Genomic DNA, 26076 nt, shown 5'->3' with positions numbered 1-26076 from the left:
CAACCATTGTCAATAACTTTTGTGTGATTAATAAAATTATTTACAAATATTTGGATTTTTTGTTGGAATTCTATTTATTGCCCACATTTTAATGACTAATGCCGCCGTATCATGCTTCCAATTTTCTCACTTATCTATCCACGCGAATAAGACATCTGTCCATGAAGAATAGGGATAAAGGAGCAACCTCTTTATGTATCAGAAGTGCACATATAAAAGAAAAGATAGGTGGCGCTGCAATCGCAGGTACATAAGGGTATGACCAAATACTATATTAAACTCTAGAGTTAATACGTGCAGCTTCTGACGTTTCCCATACAATGGAGCGGCAACAATTTTACTAGCGCCATCCAGCGGTACGAGTTGTTCAAAGTAGTTTGTCAGACTTTTATTTTAGTAAATTAAAATAGAAAATGCGATTACTTGATCTACTTTAACGGTCGAAATAAGATGTCATATATTAAAGAAAAAAAAAAAAATATTTGTTAAAAATAATTTGATTTGTTCCCATAGTTGCGTATAGATGGCAGCACCAGTCTCTCTAGCTATATCGCAAACCTGTAAAGGTTTCGTATAGGAGGTGCAAGCACCTACTGCTTGCCCTTAGAGTTGGTCAAAGACGCCTAGTCTTACAAAGATGACATAGAGAAGAGAAATTTCGACGGCTTCCGCTGTGGCGAGGTGGCCTAGGGGTGATGGCGTTTGGCCCGGATTGCTAAAAGACGCCGGTTCGAATCCGGCCTTCACCACTGGTGGTGCTCGTCATTTTTTCTTTAATATATGACATCTTTATTTCGATTTTTAATTTATATATAGTAGTGTGACTACATAAAAAAAAAAACACAAATCAGAATATTTGTTAAAAATAATTTGATTTGTTCCCATAGTTGCGTATAGATGGCAGCACCAGTCTCTCTAGCTATATCGCAAACCTGTAAAGGTTTCGTATAGGAGGTGCAAGCACCTACTGCTTGCCCTTAGAGTTGGTCAAAGACGCCTAGTCTTACAAAGATGACATATAGAAGAGAAATTTCGACGGCTTCCGCTGTGGCGAGGTGGCCTAGGGGTGATGGCGTTTGGCCCGGATTGCTAAAAGACGCCGGTTCGAATCCGGCCTTCACCACTGGTGGTGCTCGTCATTTTTTCTTTAATATATGACATCTTATTTCGATTTTTAATTTATATTAGTAGTGTGACTACATAAAAAAAAAACACAAATCAGAATACTTGTTAAAAATAATTTGATTTGTTCCCATAGTTGCCTACTTTAACAGTTTTAGACGGAATAAAACAAAAAATAAGAATATGTGAAATAAAACTATGGAAACGGAATAAATCGCGTATAATAAATTTAAAATACATCCCGACGTTTCGAACTCTTTACAGCGTTCGTGGTCAACGGGTGAACTCATGCCGCTAGGGGCGCTAGTATCGCATGTTGCCAACTTTGGTTTGACTTATTGGGCTGTCAACTGTCAAATTCCATATAAAATGGTGTGTTAACCTCGGGTTAAGCCTCCATTTTCGGTGGTGCAAGTGACCCTAAAAAGCCAATAATATTATTAATTACTGTGCCATCTAGTATTTTAAATCAGAACTAAGTGAGCATGTAGAAACGCGTCTAACTGAATTCGTCTACTGAACCGCGGTGCTCACAGTTGATATGTGATGTCGATAGGTGTCGCTAGCAGTTTCATCCATATCCATACTATACTTATACTTACTTACTAATGTTATAAATGGGAAAGTGTGTGTGTCTGTTTGTTTGTCCGTCTTTCACGTCACAACGGAGCGACTAATTGACGTGATTTTTTAAGTGGAGATAGTTGTAGGGATGGAGAGTGAATTAGCATAGGCGATTTTTTGTCCCTTTCTAACAGCCCACTTCGCTAAATTGGGGGGTGGAAGTTTGTATGGAGCATTCCGCAATTTTCGAATTTAACGCGAGCGAAGCCACGGGCAAAAGCTAGTATTTTTGATAAATATTATTGGTTTTGATGTGTACTGAAAAAGTTACGAAATATTCGTTTGTTTTCGGCATATATGTACCTACTAGCTTATGCCCGCGGCTCCGCTCGCGTTAGAAAGAGACAAAAAGTAGCCTATGTCACTCTCCATCCCTTCATGCGGGCTGTATACCTGTTTGCCACCGACATGGTATAAAAAATGGAGTTGGAAACTAGTGGCGATAGATTAAAACACGACCGAAGTCCGTTTTCACATTATCCGATCCGATATCGGACGTCGGAAGGATTTCAATGGAAAAAATCCAAGATGGCGCCTGTAATGTATGGGGTATCGGTCCGCTATCACTAGAAAGCTGAAATTTAGTACCTACCAATATGTGTAATTAATTATCAATCACGCCGACAAAGTGGTAAAATAAAAAGTGGATTTTTTTATTATTAAGGGTTCATTTCTTGTAAGGTCGAAACTTCGGAGGGCCATCTGTAACTACTTAAAACATCGTACGATACAGATGCGAAAAGGAAATTCGTAACTCGTGTCGATTTAAAACGCTACCTTCGGTCGTGTTTTAATCTATTGCCACCAGTTTCCAACTTCCTTTTTTTAATACCATGTCGGTGGCAAACAGGTATACGGCCCGCCTGATCGAAAGCGGTCACCGTAACCTATGGACGCCTGCAACTCAAGGGGTGTCACATGCGCGTTGCCGACCCATTAGAAACTTGTACACTCCTTTTTTGGACGCACTTGTATCGCAATGTGCTATGTAACCACCGTGCCTTTAAACCCTTGCAAGTTGCAACGCTAAACTCAAGAACTAGTACATTTTTTTCGCACCATTGACTACGCTCATGTTTCAATTTCGGAATCTAAAGCTTGCTTGCTACCTTTCAATATTAGCAAACTTTGCTCTACCTAGCTCTACCTTCCTTTCAAAAACTATGTACAGATAGAAACAACGGACTAAGTTACGGCTTAAGGTATTTTATTTGGTTGCTATGAGAAATATAGCTTTTGCCTGCGGCTTCGCACGCGTTAGAAAGAGACAAAAAGTAAGCCTATTTCAATCTCCAATCTCCATCCCTTCAACTATCTCCACTTAAAAAATCACGTCAATTCGTCGCTCCGTTTGGCTGTCAAAGACGGACAAACAAACAGACAGACACACTTTCCCATTTATAATATTAGTACGGATTAGTATGGATGATGGATTTACATTGTTATTCTTCAAAATCGTTGCACAATACGAAAAGTTGCCTCGAGAAGCCGAATCTTATCTAAAATTTAGACAACCGTGGTCCAACTTGTTTAAAAGGCAAGTAGGTAACCTATATCAATATACAAGGTGTCCCATAAAAAATGACTCGTCACAGGGACACTGGAGGTAAACTAGCCCGAGAGAGTTCCAATTCCAACCAACCTGAATCATTTCGGTAAGTATAATTGTCTCAATTTTAGATAAAATTCGGTTGTCTAAATTTTATATAAAATTCGTTGTCTAAATTTTAGATAAAATTCGGTTGTCTAAATATTATATAAAACTCGTTGTCTAAATTTTAGATAAAATTCGGTTGTCTCAATTTTAGATAAAATTCGGTTGTCTAAATTTTAGATAAATTTGGTTGTCTAAATTTTAGATAAAATTCGGCTGTCTAAATTTTACATAAAATTCGGTTTCTCGAGGAACTTTTCGTACGAGCTTTTACTGTGCAACGATTTTGAAGAATATCAATGTGAAGATTATATAAATGTAAATCTATCTATTATTTCTCATAGCAACCAAATAACATACAAGGGTAAAACACCTTGAGCCGTAGATATCTTACTCCATTATTTCTATACATAGTTTTTGAAAGGTAACGCTAATAGGCTAGTTTCCGTGCCACTCTTGGCAAATAAGGGGTTGACAGAAAACGAAACTGTGACATTGCAGTGACAGGTTGCCAGCCTCTCGCCTACGCCACAATTTAACCCACTTAGACTTATTAAATAGAAATTATGTTTAAACATAACTACTGTGCATATTTTTCTACTAATTATGTGGTGCTTTATTTCGTGTACTGCTTAAAATATTTTATTTTAAGTATAGGGAACTAGCCTATTGGGGGGGGGGGGGGGGGGGGGGGGGGTCCCAAATTCTGAAAATGCCCGGGTACACCTTGGCTAGTAGGTAAATGAGAAAGTCTCGGATCCTCTGATTACATGCATGTCTCAGACATTTCTTACTTTACTTACTTTTCACTAGCCTCTGTAATCTATTATTTCATAGTGATAATATTCAAAGAGGAAACGGGGACTACTGTTGTATGGAGAAACGGCCCTCCCCTTTCCTTTTAACTTGTTCAGTTTTACATGAGTCAGTAGGACTAGCACGTGTAGTACACACAGATTATCTCGCTGCGAGATAGATCACACGTCTTCTTCTAATTTTATTGTATTAATGACAAAGGGACGGGTTATCTCACGGCGACATACTCTCGCGCCAATAATGTGCTAGCAGTGCTAACCATAACCCTGCTGGCAGGCAAGCATGATCGCGCGATAAACGATATAATGTTAGGCAGTCCCTATGCCTAACATTATATCGTTTATCACGCGACCATGCTTGCCTGCCAGATATGAGATACGAGTAGGTAAATATGATGACCTATAGGTAATGAAATGAGACATTAATAGGTATCATTATTTGAATTTATAAAAACTCTGTATCAGTTCGTTGTAATCAAATAATTATAATACAAGTGCATCTCACATAAACTTCACAAATCAAATCGACTTTAGCAACGCAAACTATGGTAGAGTCACTATAAATTTTATTAATAAAAATATTCAATTAAAATTATGATACCTATCATTGCCACATTAGTTACTATCACTCATCATGGTTATCACATCAGACTCATAGGAAAAAAAAACTCATGAAAATTTATCAGAAAAGGTAGAATTTGTTTCAAAGTTTCGCCTTTAAGAAAAATGTAGGTAGGCACATATAGCTGAGATTGAAGGGCGTGTATATCATCCGTTATTTAATTACGAAATATTTATTAGTTTCGGTAGGTGCTTTAATTAAAGGAAATTGATAAAAATTACCTTGAACGTCGTAAAAATTTAATCTCTGTGAGCTTTTTAAGTTTTGCTTCCAAACATTTCACCTATTTCACCCTAATGATAAAAGGTATTAAAATATTAATTATCAACCTGAAGAAAACTATAAAATATCTATTAGAGGCAGCGCCAGCCTGGAGTCTTCATAGCTAGCGCTCAGACAGTATTTTACTCAGGGGTATCGATATTTATTTATTATGACACCGGGCTGTAATCACAGCCTGCAAGGGCGGAAGGGCCAAAATAAAGAAATCCCTGGAGGCGGGAGCCCTACATAAAGAGTCCTCACGCCCCCAACATCCTTCCAACCAAATAAAAGACCAGCTAGACGCAACCGAAAAATCCAGGCTCTATAATTACGTTCAGCTCCCAACCGATGTACCGGCAAGCCAATTTAAATTTACTGCGAATGCCGCACGTGTACCACAAAATGAAATCCTACTACCGCACAGAAACACGCACGAAATAAAACCTAGAAAAACACCGCTGGCGCCACCCCTTCGATGCGAGTGGCTGCGCGTTCGAACCACGCCTGTTTCCGAACGCTACCCTATCCGTCTCCCTCCCACCCACTTGCCCAACCATTCTCCCTCTCGTTCTGTCGTGTGATGTCGTTCGAAAGCTTATCGTTTTTGGTCAGTACGCGTTGAGAGTTGGCGCGCGTAGGAGCGTTGTCGCCGCGCTTATCGTCGCGGGGTGTCAAGTGAAGTGCCGTGTAGAGGTGCCGAAGTGGCGGGATTCCTTGCCGCGGGTCGGGGGGCCCATGCCCCCTTTCACCAGCACCACATTGGTAAAAGTTAGTGTCCTGTGTCTATGTCCAATTAAAAAAAAATGTGAACTGTGTTGTGGTTTTGATAAGAGGTTATATTTTTCAAGTTTCCATGATATGAGTCACGTTGTGAGACTATTAACCCTGTTTTCACTCACTGATACTTATAATAATATAATTTTTATTTGAAAATATTATTAAAATATCAATAAATCATATGGATGTTAAGTGATAAAAATACCTACCTAAGTATCACTGAACTAACTTAGCAACAAATTTTAAACACACTTCAATGTCAAAAGAAGAAAAATATAAATATACACATAGAAATTACGCAACGAACTGACGTAGATGAGCGTTTGACATAAACATCATTGAAAAACAACAAAAAATGCGCGAAAAATTCATAACTCGTTTGACCTGTTTTTATGCACTAAGTACTTACAGTACCTATTGTTTTTTATCAAGAATATTTGAGTAAATATGAACCTGTAAAATGTTTTTGTTTATGTTATACTTAAGTTAGGCCTATAGGTTCGCACGCAAGGCCTTAAGTAGCGACAAATTTTGTCGAACTTTAGGATCATGTCAAACGCGATATAGACAAATTTATCACTATGTTGACATGGTGACAAGTCGAGATAAATAATTTATTTTATGATTAATGTCTTTATGATAGTGACATAGAAAAGATTTTTCGAAAAATCCGATGATAACATGCTTGAGTTATTTTAAATTTACTTGTAATATGAGGTAACATTTTAAATAAATAAATAAATATTATAGGACATTCTTACACAGATTGACTGAGGCCCACGGTAGGTAAGCTCAAGAAGGCTTGTGTTGTGGGTACTCAGACAAAGATATATATAATATATAAATACTAAGATATATATAATATATAAACGCATTTTAAAGTATTATACAATTAATTTATTAAAATAAGGATAAACTAATTGTGTCCCTGACGTCCCTGTTAATACAGTATAGATAGTGGACGAGGAAAATAACAATCTTAACTTATACTTTAAACGACTTTACTATTTTACTTCCTTTTAATGCTTATTTAGCTACTTTTTATTCATTCCTGATAGTTTAATTTTAACGTTAACTGATAATGTGTCTTGTGTGTATTAGGTGGGTAAGTTTAAGTTTCTCTATATGCCTAGGATATCTCTCCGCTCTGTTTCTATATAGTAAATAAAAATTATCATCGAAATACGTACTAATATACAAAAACATATAGATAGACCCAGATACAACATCACCAAATTAAATGTTATTTTCCCCTCACTAGCTCGGAAACACGTGTTTTGACCTTTAATACCAGCGGGTAAAAACGCATTTTATCCACTAGTGGGTAAAGTAATTTGACCTTGAATAAAGTCAAATTAACAGCTTTAAAATTGATAAAAGTAGGTGAATGTAGTAATAAAGATGATTTACCACCTATGGAACTACTGGAAGCAGTGATAAACGCATTTTTTTGCGTTGTAGTTTCCTCGCTATAGTGAGGGGAAAAGTTTTGTGTTACACTCGGGTGCAAATGTATTTTACTTCTCGTGTGTTAAAAAACTCGCAAGTTCAGGATTCTATTCTCGAACCACTCGCTTCGCTCGTGGTTCAACTATAGAATCCTTTCACTTGCTCGTCTTTCAATTCCACACTCGGCGTTAAAATACAACTTTGCAACCTTGTATAACAAATAATTATTAATAACAATGCACGTGGGTTCTATGGATACACAACTTTAACGTTAGCCGGCCGTCGGCTACATAATACATAGATGATTAATGATTATAATTTAAATTTTCTAAATGGGACGCTATGAAATTAAAATTTACTAGAATTTTAATGAACCAAAGATGGATTTCCTGTAATGTACCTACCGACAAATAATACCTAAACTCGGTTTAAAAGTCTTAACTACTGCACTCGTGGATTTAGAAAATAATTTATTATTTAATTTTGAAATTATAAGTGTAATAATCAAAATATTGTCAGTATAATTAACTTAAACTTTAGATACATCATTATAGGCCTTCATTTACCTAAAAAAATCCAAGTAATCGTTCGTTGATGTCTTTTCCTCATAAAGTTTTTTGTTCTGTTATAATATAAATGTTATTGTTTAAACAAATACATATGTAAAGTAGACTTTAATTGTAGATAGGCCAAATATTGTGTCGTTATCCTGTATTACGCAAGACCTAACTTATTATCAGTTATTGCATTCGACTGAAACACTCGTTTATGTGTCGAATATTCAGCGAATATTTTTTGAGGTTGTTTTCGGTCGAAAGATCGTATTTGGCAAAGTCCATATTCGACCTCCGTCTCAGTCTCTAATTTAGTTACTTTATAATGGGTAAAATGGGTTCAGTACAACACTAAAAGGCCTAATATGATCAATATATTTAAGTCATTTGTCGCTATGGATAAATATGCGACAGTCGTCGTTAAACGCAGTTGTCAAAGGTCACGTCGTCTTATGTATGCCGATAAGTGACAATAATAGCTATCATGAAACCATGCTGCACCTATTAACGTTAATGTTAATATAATACACGGAAGATGTAGACAAAAACAATTATTGCATTGACTCGTTCAGTTTGAGTTTAACATTAACAGACACTTTTTTAATTTAAAACTTCCATGTTTTGTGATTTTTTGTCTATAATGTTAAATAATAATAGTAATATGGCTAGGTTTAAATAAGTGTAAACTGATCAATGATTTCTGCAAAAACATTTTGCTGGTGGATCGCCGCTCTTATTTCTGTTTTTTTTTATTATCATAAAATTATTTGCATCATAAAAAGCCGGGGGAAAAGACTGTTATTAAGTGTGCCGTCGCAGTTCATTATTATAACTATTGGCTGTGAGAGAATGGCCAGACTGTGGGCGCTTATAGACATAAAAGCAGTTTTCACTAAGATGTAATGTGGTAGGTACCTGTCTGGTTTTAATGCCAAAAAAAAAAGATATACATACTCATTTCTATATGGAGTGAATTTAGTGACATGTATGTTAAATAATGCACACGAAAAATGAAATGATTATCACAAACCCAGATAATTTTCCGATACATCTAGGATACAGAAAAAAATAAACGTAACTTCAAAAAAAGCCTTATTCATATGTGTTACCACAAAATCATCACCTTTGAAACTATGAAGTTATATTTCCATTGTGTAAATACTATTCCAAATAATATTCTTAGTTAAATAATAGTATTCATTTATTTATGATAGTTCAGCAACCCCTTATTGGTGTCATCACGTTTTAAACTTGTAATAAAATTAACAGCATGTTGTTATCAAACAAGCTAATAAATTTGTTAATTAATGACGATACATTGCGTTGATTAATCATAAAACATAGGTACATACATACATACAATCACGCCTGTATCCCATAAAGGGGTAGGCAGAGCTCATGAAACTACTAAAGCTTCAGTGCCACTCTTGGCAAATAAGGGGTTGAAAGAAAACGAAACTGTGACATTGCAGTGACAGGTTGCCAGCCTCTCGCCTACGCCACAATTTAACCCATATCCCACAGTCGCCTTCTACGACACCCACAGGAAGAAATGGGGTGGTGAAATTCTTAACCCGTCACCACATAGGTATTATTATAAATAGCGACGAGAGCTTTATTTTGTATCTATTTCAAATAAAAAATACTTTCATTAGTTTTTACTCACCATTTTGGTCCTAAAGTAGATACAATTGGTGACGTAAAAATAACAATTACATTTAGGTGATCGATGTTCCCGTATCACCGAATATTAATTAGTTCAAGTGTGAAAAATACTAATCTAAGCATCTGAGAACTGCAGCAACTGAGATATAAAAATCGATTTTCCTACTCGATATCCTTGGCTATGCATGATATTGGTAAAACACTTAGGTAACAACAATATTTAAGCTTCCAAAAAATAACAGCAAAAAATACTGTCAACTAAACCTAAGTAGTAAATCGACTAAATCGTATTATGGTTTGAATTAAATACATAATCTGCTTAAACATTAGCGGCCTTAAACTGAAGAGACTCTTAAATCAGCTGGATTATTGATTTCTAAACTTTTATCTTTATAGTGTTTTTATTTACATTTTTCTAGCCACTTTCTTAAAACTAGCGCCTACACCAAATTTTGAGATTAGCTGTCAAAGCGGACCTTAGGTACAGCAATAGGATGAGCTGTGGCGAATGCCGGGATAACACAAGGAGGAAGATGATGATTCTAGTAATAGTACATTGTGCAACAAGGGGAGGAAGTTGAATATTATTAACGAGAGTAATAAGTTCGATCGAGTTAGTAATATTCATACTCCCCGAGTTACACACAATGTTTTCACACTCGCAATGTAAAAAATATGTAAATAGATGTAAAAAAGTTAAGTACGGTACAAGAAATTTCATTATTCCCTTGGGAGAACGATTTTTCTATAACTCACGCTCCGCCTGCGTGCAATAGCACATTTAAAGTGCGGGTGTGATGAAAAGAACATTATGTATGTATGTATCTATGTAAACACTTTATTGTACATAAGACAAGTTAGGACATAGAAATACAGTATAGTTATGGTGTACAAAGGCGAACTTATCCCTATAAGGGATCTCTAATATTATAAGGGTTCAAATAAATCTAAGGACATAGGTAAACAAGTTTCTCCAATAAACATATATACACTTCATAACATTCCTTTTACCTATAAAATACCTTTATACACGACAATAATATATAATTATGTTCCCACTACCGTAGAATATGGGCAATAATGTATACATATTTTTAGTATTTTGCTTGTGTCGATATTTATTTAATACCTTGGCAGTACATTAATTTTATTTATTATTCATTCGTTACGTTGCTTCTACCTACGTACTCATTTAATCTTTTCTTGACTATAAAAAATATACAGGGATATTTTCACCTTTGTTGCATAAAATTTCCTCTTTTTTAGGGTTACGGGTACCGTAGTCAACTAGGAACCCTTATAGTTTCGCCATGTCTGTCTGTCCGTCCGTCCGTCCGTCCGCGGATAATCTCAGAAACCGTTAGCACTAGAAAGATGAAATTTGGTACCAATATTTTTTCATTTTTTTTTTCATTTCATTTCATTTTTTTTTTCATTTCAATATGTATAACAATTACGCCAACATAGTGTAAAAAAAAAATGTTTTATTATGGTACCCCCCCTACATTTAAAGTGGGCTGATATTTTTTTTCATTACAACCCCAACATGTAATTTATTGTTGGATAGGTATTTAAAAATGAATAAGGGTATACCAAAATCGTTTTTTGATTATATTAATATTTTCGGAAATAATCCTCTAACTTTTGAACCATGTGTTTAAAAAATATGAAAAAAATCACAAAGTAGAACTTTATAAACACTTTCTAGGAAAATTGTTTTGAACTTGATAGGTTCAGTAGTTTTTGAGAAAAATACGGAAAACTACGGAACCCTACACTGAGCGTGGCCCGACACGCTCTTGGCCGGTTTTTTTATTAAAATATGGTCATACCTAATATACAATATTGCTTCAAAACACTAACATTTAAATAATAATCTCACCTGAAAGAAGATATCGTCACTACGTTAAAAAAAACTTGTATCTTCGTCTGTCAATGAAAAGAAAATTGTAGTATAATAAGTATGTATGGAATGCATATAGACTTACTGCGTTTTAACTTTGAGGAGCAGCGTGAGATACGAGATTTTTTCAAAGTAGTGACGATATTCAAGTTAATTTTGATACATAGGTAAATATTTTTTTAACTATACCTAGTTTGTTTTACAATACAAGGTTTATATTTATTCAAGTATGTTTTATTTCTATCAAGATAATAGATTCTATATCTAAACCAATAAAATGATAAAGTCATAAATAAATAAAGATAAATTTGTCGCATGACAAGGATTGCGTGACCAATTGTGCTAGGCCTACTAAAATGGATTTCTCGTATTGTTATGTCTTACTAACGACCCGATTCAAACAATGCGTATAAGATGTATTGTATCGGTGTGAGTGTCAACATCGATACGATACTGATCTGTCAATATAAAAAAATAAGTTTTTTTTATTATACAAGAAATGTTACCTTCGATACGATACTGATGTACCTGTATCGTATTGGTCCGACATCTTATACCTGTACCTACCTACTGAAAGCATTGCTCGAGTTATAGAATAATCAATTTATAAATTTACCCAATTTAAATAAGTGCAAAAATCATTATAATTTATCCTAAAACAAAACGTAGTACTTATTTAGAACTGGAACACTATTTTAGCAATTTATGTGTACAGTCGACTACAAAGAGATGTACCTACGTTTTCAACGAACTACATTGCAATAAGGTGAAAAAGTGGGTAGATATTTTTGTAGTCAGATGTATAATCACAGAATATATAATAGTACAAGTACAGAAGGCCCACTGCTTTGATGTTCACGAAATGCCGCCTTTTTAAATGCCTACAAAATTCTAACAAAGAAACGAGCCGCACGTGCGCAGCGTCGGATGATAGGGTTGCCTATGGATTAAAACGAATTAATTCTCAGATAAAATGTTATACTATTTATTCAAGTCTTGACTACTTTCTAGGTATATATACAGTATTTATATATTTTTGTTTAAGCCTTCAGCATCACAAGCCTTATTGAACATTTACATGGGACTTAATCAATAAGATCTGTGTAAGATTGTCCTATTTTATTCATGATGTCTATTTAACTAAGCATTATTAGCCATTCCACACGTGGACATCGCATATGAACCTTAAAAAAAAAATCGCGACGTAAAGTAACAATAGAAAGTGCGAACGTGCGTTCCGTGAGAACTCGCGCCACCCCTGATTAGGCCGCGAACTCGCGGCCGCCAGCATGTACTTGTAGCGCGGCGATAGAATCGCAGAGTGAGCCGCCCCTGGTATAATATAAATAAAGTTATAAAACTTGCGCGTGTCTTTGGCGCTTTCTTCGTGTCATATTTATCAGCCTTTGGCTATAACTGTGTATCTATCCAAGTTAAGTTGTCCAAAAAGAGCAGAAATTAAAAAGTGTCAACATCGTAGTGTCGTCCTGTTTTCTCACACATATTGATTTGAAAAGGATGGAAAAAAGAAGAATGTTGCTACTTTTAATTTCTACTCTTTTTGGTCAGACTGTATACAGGTTATTTGGCACATGAACCGACAACATTTTTTGGGCGCTTTGTGGTGTCATTTCCTTCATTTCCGTCCTTGGAACCTTGGTCCTAGGAGCCACGGATTTGGAGTTACGTTTTTTTCCTTATTCATACTAAATCTCAATTAAAATTATAAATTAAAATTCAGTTTATTTGTAAGAAAAAAGGCCCATATGTTCATTTTATGCTGAATTTGTAAGACTATCAAACAAATCAGGCATTTAACACCACAAAAAAAAGTTATGGGGCTTCACATTTTGGATGATTTAAGAAGAAAAATGAAAAAATCGTATCTCCTGAAACATGGCTCTTAGGACCAAGGTTCCAAGGATGAAATAGCAGGAAATGACACCACAAACCCCCGAAAAAATTTTGTCGGTTCATGTGCCAAACAACCTGTATAGCACCTATGTTTCGATCCACTCCGAGATCCTTCCTCAAATCCGCCGCAACCACAAAGCGTAAATTACTTATATATTTCCAACAATGTACCAACACAATGGTACATTGTACCAATGTACCATAAGCACCTGTTTGTGGTGAGATAATGAGTATAAACCACATCAGAAATAAGTATACAACTTTCAACTTTATCCTTTAGCAAAACTGTTTACATAATTTTGAAGGTAAAGTGCAGATTTCATTAGACCGCCCGGATCCTTGCTTTGCTAAATCGGTTCAGTGGTTTGAAAGTAATTGGAAAACAAACATACATCGGTTTTTAGTGTTTTTACGTGTAGGGCGTGCGGTGGTAATTTAATTATAGATATAGGCGGTCGACTCTATATAGGTACATAAAGTACGACTCTATATAGGTACAGTAAGTCCGAAAATGTAGAGATGCATGTCATATTTCAGAGGTAATGAAATAACATCATATAGTTAAAAATAGTTATTTTGCACTATTGTATTAGGTTCACCTGTAAAAAACAGCTGTAAGACTTACATGTGTGGATAATAAATTAAATAAAAAATGAAATTACATATCTGTAATTTACATAGGTTAATGTATCTATTATACTTTTGAAAAAGATATAATGAAAAATACAACCTGTGCAAATTTTCAATGTGCGTTTTGTCGATACGTTGATACAAGTTTGCATACGTTATTGTATTAGTTTTGATATATAGAAATTGTGTACCTACCTAAATTGTACCTGATTTTTTGTGTTTATTTAATTATTAAAATGAAAACCGGCAAAAACTTATGTCACTTAGTCCATAAACAACACAATTGATGACGTGTTTAAGTTTTGTCTTAGGCTCAGTAGGTTCAAAGCTAAAATGACACTTTCGATACTTTACTCAAATTGAGAGTATAATCCTTACCATAGTCGGGTAAGAATCTTAAAAAAGGTCCATTTAAAATAGGCTTAGTTTATTCCCGTTGGTCCTAACAGTGCAAAGCTAAACTATAACTATGATACGATTAGGTACATAAGTATACTTATCCCCTTACATGATATCCAAAAACACGTTTTTGGTCCTTGCTTGCTATAAGATACGGTTTTGTCCTAAAGTCAACAATAGTTACCTACGTCCGCTAAGTAAATCTGAGATTATCGCATTATCTTCCATGAATAGATTTATTCCTTTATCTTATTTGTGTAAGTGACGATCTTGCAAATATTTTCTTTCAAGGTTTTTTTACAATTTTGACAGATTTATGAAGTCGCCTGCGAAGCTGGAGGTCTGAGTTTCGAATTCCAGTTAGGGAGGAGATCAATTCACAAATATTTGTGATTTTCCCGAATTAACTAAAGGATTTTTGTTATAAAGTACAAGTACCAGTGCTCGACAGTGTCCCAGCAGATGCCAATTTCAGCATTAAGTTTTTGTCAATACATGTGACAGAAGGGTGTCATCTATTTGGCGGCAGCGTGTCGAGTAATGGTTCTTTTATCTAAAAGTGGTGGTGAAAATTAGAGAGTACCTATGTACCCAACGTACTATCAGCTGCAAAAGTGCATGGAGAAATTATGAATGAATTCATTGATAAATTCGCCATCCACTTTTGTAGCTGATAGTACATATAAAATATATTGAACACTAAGCTTATTTATGTACATATTTCGCTTAGACCTCATGAACTTTGGGAAAGGTCACACACCAAACGCGGCGTACTTATAGTATTTTAACGCCCGATCATAAACTCGCTCGCCCATTCTACGACAATCAAACAAAACTTTTACACCTCGCGTCGGTATTTAAACATCCTTCGAGCGCTGCTCTGGCCACAAACTGACATTTATTGGTCAAATTTATGAAGGTCTCAACGACGGTTTATGTTTAATATTCCATATTCAAATCTGAGTGTCCAATTGGTCGCGCGCCATTTCAGATCTAACCGACTATTTTAAAAAGACTTACGCGCCATTAAAGCGTTATATTTTAAAGCTTTTTTAAATTAGCGGGATAAAGATGCGCCTGAGACGTTATGAAGGCGGCGGTGCGTGTGATTTTTCGGTAAAATTTACCGCTGTCGTGCTGTTTAGCCTTTTGGTTGAAAAATAATAATAAGCTGACACTGCTATCTCTGTTAAGAGGGCTTAACGAGCAAAGATGGTTTTAGAAATATGTTCGTCACGTAGTTAAGAGGTATTTGAATATTATTTTTATCTTTTAATGCCGGCTTTTTGATTGTGTTGGCTCAGGATAACATTGGATTTTGATCGGTAGAATAAATCTTGTGGCCTCTGAAAATGTTCAGTACAGTTTTTTTTTTAATGAGAAACAGGTCAGTCTCTTGACCACAACCTCACCTGATGGAAAGTGCCGATGCAGTTTAATAGGCTGAGACATCTGTTCCCTAAAAAAATGTCTATTCACTATTGATTTAAGAAGATCCAAATTATAGTGGGACTATAACTATCGACCTGACGACGACCTGTTTTTGACCGGTCTGGCGCAGTCGGTAGTGACCCTGCCTGCTGCTCCGCGGTCCCGGGTTCGAATCCCGGTAAGGGCATTTATTTATGTGATGAGCACAGATATTTGTTCCTGAGTCATGGATGTTTTCTATGTATATAAGTATTTATATAAATTATATATATCGTTGTCTCAGTACCCACAACACAAGCCTTCTTGAGCTTACCGTGGGCCTCAGCCAATCTATGTAAGAATGTCCTATAACCTAATTATTACACCCAGTTGTAAAGTCTATTTACACTAACCGACTTTGCACCGATTTTTTTTATTAGATCAGAAATCAATGTAGGAAGTGAGTGAAAAATTGGAAATGCCAATAATCCTACGCTGAGTTATTATGGTCCGCCTTTACCTATTAGGGCTTACGGAACAGCTCTTACTAGCGGCAACACACACATTTGAAAGGTTAAAATAACACTTAGGTTATGTTACAGCTACCAGCGCTCAGCATAAATAAGATTAGGTACATTCCTACATAGTACATAATTCAGAACAAGCACATAGGTACGTACCCGGTAATGGCAAAATGCTAATAAAACTTTATTCGCCAACTTTATCGATCGTAAAAGAAAATCCTATTATGTTTCTAGTGCTCAAACTCAGCGCTCTTGTTTATATCGCCTGGCGACCACACGTATTCTGGCTGACCAGTATAGACTGATCTCAATGTAACAATTAAATTCTCCCGAAGCTATTTTAAATTACTATATATTTTTAATTACTAATTTAATTTTTATGGAAAAAATTATATACTACACTAACCTTCGGATAAATATATCTATCTTTCTAAATTCTAGAAACAGTTTTGGGCCATTTTGGGTTTTGGGTATTTTATGAAGTCACAATTGATCTCTTTCGCGCCGTTAAGGAGGTACAAATAAGAAAGAGTACTGTAATAACCAAAATGTATCTATTTAACTGGACCGTAGGGCTAGCAGTAGCACATGATTGACCCGAGATTATGTCGTCGCGAAATAGTACTAAACATGTTTATGTCGTTTATACAATTAGAAAAATACATGTCATCTGTGTCGCGTGGACAAGATACTGTCGCGCCAATCATTACCTGCGGGTCTAGCATGCTATTGCGACATAGCTTATTAGGTTGGTGCGTTTTTTCGCATCTTCTGTAAGTGCGAAAAGAATGCACTGACGCGATAAGATATCACGCTAGCATGCTAGGCCCTGTAACTGTAAATAGTTTGGCAGTAGGTACACAATCCCCTTTATTGGTTTACTGGTTCAAGACATTTTCTACTCGTCAAGCGGTGTGAATAAAATTTCAATGGCTACTCAGCATAACCTATTTAATTTATATATGCACATACACGGCGATAGGTATGTTATTCTAGAGACTTTTCGCTCGATTAGAGAGGTTGAATAGGCTAGCGATAACGTACTACTTGTAGGCTTATATTGTAGTAACAAGACTAGTAGCTTGCGTTAGTTGCTTGATATCAAGACGCGATGTTGTGTGAGTAACATATAAATTTTATGTCTACTGTAAAAAACTTTTTACACACCTCTTTTTATATTTTTATAGACTTTTGTAGACTGTACTTAGTAAAATGTTGCAATCTTACTTCGCTTTTACGGAAAACAAATGGAGCGCGAAAAACAACTGCCGCCCGGAGCGATTTTAGTTCCGTAAATATTAACTTTGTTTCATAGTACAGTCAACCACAATAGTAGGTAAGGTAGGTATACTCTGTCAAACAAGTCTGTCAGTAAATAAGAACTAAGAAAACTATAGGTATCCTTTTCTCCAGCACCCTAAAGAAAAGGATGCATACAGTTTTCTTTGTTCTTATTTACTGACAGACTTGTTTGACAGAGTATAGTAAGTAGATGAAACAGCGGACTAAAGTATCTGCTTTAAGAAATACTTTCGTGATAAACGATATAACGTCAGGCCGCCCTTTTCGCATTATTTTTAAGTGCGATAGGGAGACACCGATGCGATAAAATTATCAAACTAGTGTGCTACGCCCGCTGATGCAGATAAATTGTCGACTTTGTATAAATATATATTTCTTAGTTAAACTGTTAGAGAAAAATAGGTACTCGTAATTTTGACATTTTGTCTAATCCGTCTTCTGTTGCTGAGGTAGATACTTATACGATTTTCTTATAGAAAATTAATTCCATATGACATTTTATATTTCTTGAATTGTCTAATTGTGATCGATATTGGCATCAGAAAATAGCTTTGACAGTTAATGGAAATTGCTGGTTAAGAAATTTAAGAGGATACGGTAGCGAAAATGCTAAAATGGAAAGGAGCCCCCCTTTCAACTTGGGAATTTTAGTTAAATATACAAGTGTTATTAACTAGATTTATCGAAAAAAAATTGTCCATTAAGAACAACTCAGTCAAAAGATATTTCAAAAAATCTTTAAAATCGAGGTTCCGCTCTCGACTCTTTCCTCCTTCAAAACTTAATCAATCGGAACGAAATTTGAGAATCTGAATAACAATGAAATAATCTATGAAGGACCGTTTAGCTTTTTTGGTTAATTGTTACCAATCTTGAGTATCACACCTTTTTTTGCGCCACAATGAAAAAGGCCGTTTTTGGAAATTTTTGATTGGCTAGTCTTTAAAAAGCAGAGTATCAAAAAAATCAAAACGGTCCGACACAGATAAAAATAATAAAAATTTGTGTTGAAAAAATCATTGCTCTATCTTCAAAAACCAGGGAGGAAATAGTCGAGAGCGTTTGTATGGAGAATTGACCCCTATATACCGTATCGTCTTAAGGGAATAATATGAGCGATTGCTAAACTTATTGTACCTAACGGTTGTCAAGTTCTTTAGCCTCTCCATTACATTGTAAGCGAGACAACTATTAAAGAGAAGTAAACTTTGACATGGCAGTAAAATTTGAATAACTTGCGAACAATAACTGCTCAGGTCATAGACTTAACACGTTACTATAACTACTATAACTATACAAATATCGTTGGGTTATGTTATTTTTAGTTTTGTCATGATTTTATACAAACCTGTAAATTTTGTGCTCATACTTGGTGGTTTAGAAAGGACTTTATGAAACATATATTAGGATTGCTGTCTGTAATTAATAAAATAAATGAAATCGTGGTTGCAAAACTTAAATATTCAGCTCTTTAGCTTGGCTCTAGTAACACACGCGCGAAGTGCCTTAATCCACTCGTTGTCAATCTTGGCATTCCCCATAATATCTGGATGAACACAAACCTTAATTTTCCCCCAACTGCCGATACGAGACCGAAAACCTATGAGACCCGCGTCTCAAGTATCGGTATAATTTTATATCGGCACATAAATTTGTATTTAAGAATCGTTATGGAACATTCTCGCAACAAATCCAAATTTAAAAACAGAACATCTTCTTGACCACAGATGTAAATCTAGTTCTATGTTCTTGACTTTCTCGAGGCTTAAATAGAATTTTTTGACAGGACGTGGCGAAGCAGGCGGCGCGATGTCGTGTGCCGGCTGCGAGAAGCCGATCTGGACAAGTTCCTACTGCACGTGCTCGAGCGCGCGTGGCACGCGGCGTGCGTGCGCTGCGCCGACTGCCGCGCGCCGCTCGCCGATAAGTGCTACTCCAGGGACAACAAGCTATTCTGCAGGAATGACTTCTTCAGGTGAGACCGACAAGTTCCTGCTGCACGTGATCTCCGTGCGCTGCGCCGACTGCCGCGCGCCGATAAGTGCTACTCGAGGGACAAAAGCTGTTCTGCAGAAATGACTTCTTCAGGTGAGACGCACAAGCTCCTGCTGCAGGTCTTCGTGCCCTGCGCCGACTGCCGCGCGCCGTTCGCCGACAAGTGCTACTCCAGGGCAACAAAATCTGTTTTGCAGGAATGACTTCTTCAGCGGTGCGACATGAAAAAAGTTGAATATGCCCACTTCCTCTTTTACATTTTTGACGTAAGTAACTACATTTAGAATTGAAAGTTCTTAGTCCCGTTTTATACAATTTCTCATTTATACCCCAAGTAACATTTTAGTGCTATAATTTTGGTTTTCGACGCCAAAAGCTACTATAGATGTCGTATAAAGGTTTTCGGCGTGACCGCTTGTCGTATAAAAGCCTCCAGTAACACCTTTTAGCTCTATAAGCTTATACCGCTAAAAGGTGTTATTAGGAAGTGATGTAAACGTTTATATCACCATTTTATAGAGCCGCTATAGGCCTGGTCTATAACAGGATCAAATATGACTACTATAGATCTATATTATTGTATAATAGTGTTAGGAATCACTGCTATGCAATCAATTTGCGCTATTAAGGTTCCCGACAAGCCGCTATAGTTGTTGCGTTATACAGCTAAAAGGTGTTATTAGGAAGTGATGTAAACGTTTATATCACCATTTTATAGAGCCGCTATAGGCCTGGTCTATAACAGGATCAAATATGACTACTATAGAACAATATTATTATATAATGGTGTTAGAAATCACTGTTATGCAATCAATTTGCGCTATTAAGGTTCCCGACAAGCCGCTATAGTTGTTGCGCTATACAGCTAAAAGGTGTTATTAGGAAGTGATGTAAACGTTTATATCACCATTTTATAGAGCCGCTATAGGCCTGGTCTATAACAGGATCAAATATGACTACTATATAACAATATTATTATATAATGGTGTTAGAAATCACTGTTATGCAATCAATTTGCGCTATTAAGGTTCCCGACAAGCCGCTATAGTTGTTGCGTTATACAGCTAAAAGGTGTTATTAGGAAGTGATGTAAACGTTTATATCACCATTTTATAGAGCCGCTATAGGCCTGGTCTATAACAGGATTAAATATGACTACTATAGAACAATATTATTATATAATGGTGTTAGAAATCACTGTTATGCAATCAATTTACGCTATTAAGGTTCCCGACAAGCCGCTATAGTTGTTGTGTTATACAGCTAAAAGGTGTTATTAGGAAGTGATGTAAACGTTTATATCACCATTTTATAGAGCCGCTATAGGCCTGGTCTATAACAGGATCAAATAACCTACTAAAGAACAATATTATTGTATAATAGTGTTAGGAATCACTGTTATGCTATCAATTTGCGCTATTAAGGTTCCCAACAAGCCGCTTATAGTATTTTTAGTAGTCGTATTTTAACAGAAATTAAAACCTAACTATACCACTATTTTGGGATATAGTGGCTTTGGAAAACACTGCTACAGTATTTAACACTGTAGTAGTGATATGAATACCATTATAGAGCTATTTTGCTGTATAATGAAGATTTCAGGATACGTTTATATAGCTTTGAAAAGCGTTAATAGTCGTTTTCTAATGCCTTTTATATCTCATCGCAGTATAAGTCACAATTACTCTTTTATATCACAGAACTGTGGAATAATGGTTTCGGTATCTCTTTTAAAACACAATAGCGTTATAGCTGAGTTTACTATATGTTTTATAAAAAAAAAAACTGTTTAGAAGATCTTTCTATAGTAAAACATTGAAAACAAGTATTGTTTTCTATATAAAGAACTTATAAGTTAAACTGGATCATAGTTAAAGTCTCATGCAACCCTAATTGAATCCACAATGGCGGGCTTATGGCAGTGAATGCGTATGATAAGTGACATAGTCGAACTATAAAAACGTATGTTTTACTTCTTGGATCCATAGTAGAAATTATGGTGCCAATAATTTTATTGTATTAAATTATATTTATTTATTTTATTCAAAACAGGTATAAATCGAGGGCGCACTTAAAATACTCCATTAAACTAATATTCTTTTAACGGTAAAATTTCCATCGCATACCTTTTTGCAGTAATGATGGAATTATACGAAATCCAAATTATTTTGATTGAGACTAAACTTCACAAGTTCACACGCCACTTTTCATAAAGTTCCTCGTTTAGAACAGTTTTTGTTAAATATTACACACATTAAATTATTTTAGAAATTTCATTCATTCGCATTAAAAGGGACGGCAACTGCTATTACAGAACAAAAAACCTGTATAACGGAATCTCAAATGCTACTATAGCATAAATTGATACTATAATAGCGTTACTGTGTCCTCTATGTCAACAAATTAGCACAATAGTCATCATCACATCACCATTATAGACCTTAAACGTCACGGATGATACTGCTATAGCCCTATTATATCACTAAATGGCTGCATAATTGCGCCAAATCGGCTCTACAGTACCAATATAGACTATTTATCGGACCATTTAATGTGATTTAATTTGGTGCTCACGACCACTATAGGACCAGAAATTGTTACTTGGGACATATAGACCGGTCAAATCTTACACGAAAATCTGCTAAAAAAACAAAGTGTGATGTAAAGCTGCATTTTTGGTATATTATTTAGGGTCCTTGAAGGAATGTGAAACTATGTTTTGCAAGCAAAAAAAGTGTATGCTTTTTTTTTAATTTGCAAAAAACTGCAAAAAAATCGGACTTTTTTTAGTTTTGTAGTGTCATTTAAAAACTAGACATTTTAGGCAATAAGTTGCTTCGCAAAGGTTAAAGAACATTAAATTTGAAATCATTTGAGCCTACTCGCAATGCCATATCTCAAACAGTTTTTGAGATATGACACATCAAAAAAAAAGGTATTTTTTCCCCTCTTTATGAAAATTTTCGTTTTGCCAATATTTTGAGACAGATTTCAGCAAAACATATCACGGTGTTATATATTTTGCGAAATAAAGTTGTAGAAAATTTAATTAGCTTTCATTTAAGACATTTAAAAGAGGGCCAGTTAGTCAAGTAATAAAATTTATAACCTAAAAAAATAAGATTATAATAGCATAAATCTAGTATAACTAGATCAGAAATGAGTGGTGGAGGGTGATGGCCAAACGGGATAGTTTACGTGATATATATTTCAAGAGACGTAATAAAGAAGGCGTTATTATTATTTGGGGACTGTTCAAGTATTACGTAAGCACTATAACAATAATAGGCATTATACGTAAGCACTATAATTATAGGGGGCGAGGAGGTGATTGTTCTGCTTATAGGGTTTTGGTGATGATTTAGAGCTTTCCTTACTTTCTTGCTGACAAGGGGAATGGGGGGATGGTATATATTTTTAATAAATTAGATTAGAAACCTAAAAAAATAAGATTATAGCATAAATCTAGTATAACTGGATCAGAAGTGAGTGGTGGAGGGTGATGGCCAAACATCATGCCAAAAGATGGATTAAGATAAGAATGGGGGAGGGTTAACACTTGTTATAAATTTTGTCTTTTATCTATTTTACTGTACAGTTTCTTACTTAATAGTTGAACGGCCCCTTGTCTTTGACATACTTCCACTTGTTACTTCCCTCTATACATTTTGTATGGGGCAAGGTGTGTAGAATAATGTATTTAATATTATGTTTCGTATGTTGTCTAGACAGTCAGGTATTCGTATAGGTTAACATAGCATAATTTATAATGTAATTTATCATTATGAAATAAATAAAACTAAACTAAACTAAACTATCTTAAAAAGTGTGTGTGTTTTTTTAATATATGTGTATTGCCTATGGTATAAAATTTTAGATGGCTGGATGGATGGATTGTATAGTGTATGAGTGCTCTTAAAAATTACCACAAACACAAGCGTCACAAAATATCAGTCATACTCGGCCACTGAAATAGTGGAACTAAATAAAATGAGTGGCGATTTACTATTATTGCTGGATTCTGAATTTTGATGTGAGAAAGACCTGGCACATCAGTATCGCCGCCTGACGAAAAAACTATTCAGAAAACATTAATTGGTGTGAAGTGGTGAACACCAACACCAATGTGGCTCGACTATTGCAGTGGCCGAGTACGAGTGATATTTTGCAACACTAGAATTTGTGTTTGAAATGGTCATTTTTTAATAGCACTCAAACACTATTCATCTAAAAATCAACACTAGAAATACGTACAGATTTTGGGCGTGTCAAGGTGTCAATATCACTGCGGTGAAAATGGCCACTGACTGTCCTGACAACATACGTCAAACATGTTGAATACATTAAGAGTTATGATAGGGCCGACCAAGCGCACTGCCTGCAGAATTAAAGAACACATTGCTGCAGTCAAAAATGATACTTTTCTTCTTCCTCTGTTCCTCATGGCTTAAGATTGCGACGGTCAAGTTGCTTAGTTCTATGGTAATGTCGACGGAACGCCACAACATACCGAGATTGAAGATGACTTCAAACTATCAAATGTATGGAATCCAGTGATTTGTTTGAGTAAGTGAAGTCAGAATTGAACAAACGTAGTGACATTGTAAGTGTAGTGTGTTTGGACAGACCATCGTGTGTGAATGCGACCGGATTTGCACCCGCCTTCTTCATTTTTAGAAATATCGGGAGCACGACAAAAATCAAAAAGGTAATCACGGTCTATATCCCAGTCCATATAAGTCTGACGTAGAATACATAGTAGTATTTCTCATTTAAATAGTATAGAAGGAAGTAAAAAATGGGACTACGTCAAGGACAAGGGGCCATTCAAGAGCTACTTATGCTAATTTATTACAAATATATACCCTCCCCCCATTTCCCTTGTCAGCAAAAAAGTAAGGAAAGCTCTAAATCATCACCAAAACCCTATAAGCAGAGCAATCACCTCCTCGGCCCCTATAATTATAGTGCTTACGTATAATGCCTATTATTGTTATAGTGCTTACGTAATACTTGAACAGTCCCCAAATAATAATAACGCCTTCTTTGTTACGTCTCTTGAAATATATATCACGTAAACTATCCCGTTTGGCCATCACCCTCCACCATTTCTGATCCAGTTATACTAGATTTATGCCATTATAATCTTATTTTTTTAGGTTATAAATTTGATTATTTGACTAACTGGCTCTTTTTTGGTCTTAAATGAAAGCTAATTAAATTTTCTACAACTTTATTTCGCAAAATATATAATACCGTGATATGTTTTGCTGAAATCTGTCTCAAAATATTGGCAAAACGAAAATTTTCATAAAGAGGGGAAAAACTACCCTTTTTTGAAGTGTCATATCTGAAAAACTGTTTGAGATACGTCATTGCGAGTAGACTCAAATGATTTCAAATTTAATGTACTTTTAACTTTGTAAAGCAACTTATTGCCTAAAATCTCCAGTTTTTAAATGACACTGCAAAATCTAAAAAAAGTCCGATTTTTTTGCAGTTTTTTGCAAATTAAACAAAAAGCACACCCTTTTTTTGCTTGCAAAACATAGTTTCACAGTCCTCCAAGGACCCTAAATAATATACCAAAAATGCAGCTTTACATCACAATTTGTTTTTTTATTTCTCTTTTTGACCAATCTAATATATTATGTCGCACTCGTGAGAACAGCCTGCAAGCGATGGTAAACGTTACCGACCACCCTTAGACAAAAACAGCCCACTAAATTGTTCAAAATTGTTAAATCGTAGGGTTTGACGCCAAAATCGTCAGTAAAAAAGTAATTCCATCGTAGGTCAGGTAACAGCGGAAAAAGGTTCACTTACCACTTCCGCTGCCTTGATGGTTTAATTTCGTATGTATTTCGTAATTTGATGAGTTCATTCGGCGACATTTCGGTCTTAAGTGATGTCATTTCCGTTTGCTTGACACCGCGCTATTAAATTTATGGTTGTTTTTTTTTAAACAGATAACTCTTTTATAAACGCTCATGAATATGGGACACTGTAAACAAAATATTTATCGCTGATCAGTGCTGTCCGGGAATTGGATAAGTTAATCTCACAGAAATATATTTTAAGATATAAAAGTCAGTATTTACGCGTTTAACGTTGACAAACTCTGTTATGGTCTGCAAAAGATAGCTTTAAAACGTGCACGGAACACAAACAACCACCATCTTTAATTTATTGTCCCCTACGCTCAGCCGTCACGATTTATTCTTTGCTTGGAGACTTTTAAAATAATTACCCATCAAAGACCGAAAGACTGTGCCCGCGGGCTATTGCAAACTTAACTTCGTTCAGCGCATAAAACATTCAGCCAGACATGAGATGCCATTAAAAAATTAAAAATACAACGAAGCAATCCAAAGACAAAATGAAATCATTTTTGAGATGGCAATTTAATGTTCTACAAACTCTACAGTCTGGCCAACATAAAGATAAGACAGT

General features: G+C 35.5%; 1 protein-coding gene across 1 annotated transcript in view; it reads left to right on the top strand.

Moving 5' to 3' along the window:
• Positions 1–3327: 3327 nt before the first annotated feature.
• Positions 3328–26076, top strand: part of LOC125236739 (LIM/homeobox protein Lhx1) — an 88051-nt gene continuing 65302 nt past the window's right edge. The window contains 3 exon segments of the mRNA XM_048143658.1: positions 3328–3352; positions 19415–19462; positions 19465–19603. Coding sequence (XP_047999615.1) covers positions 3328–3352; positions 19415–19462; positions 19465–19603 — 212 coding nt within the window.

The sequence above is a fragment of the Leguminivora glycinivorella genome, chromosome 19 (assembly GCF_023078275.1).
Source record: "Leguminivora glycinivorella isolate SPB_JAAS2020 chromosome 19, LegGlyc_1.1, whole genome shotgun sequence".
In the NCBI taxonomy this organism is placed as follows: domain Eukaryota; kingdom Metazoa; phylum Arthropoda; class Insecta; order Lepidoptera; family Tortricidae; genus Leguminivora; species Leguminivora glycinivorella.
Note: the sequence above shows the minus strand (reverse complement) of the source record. Positions and strands in the feature narration are given on the sequence as shown.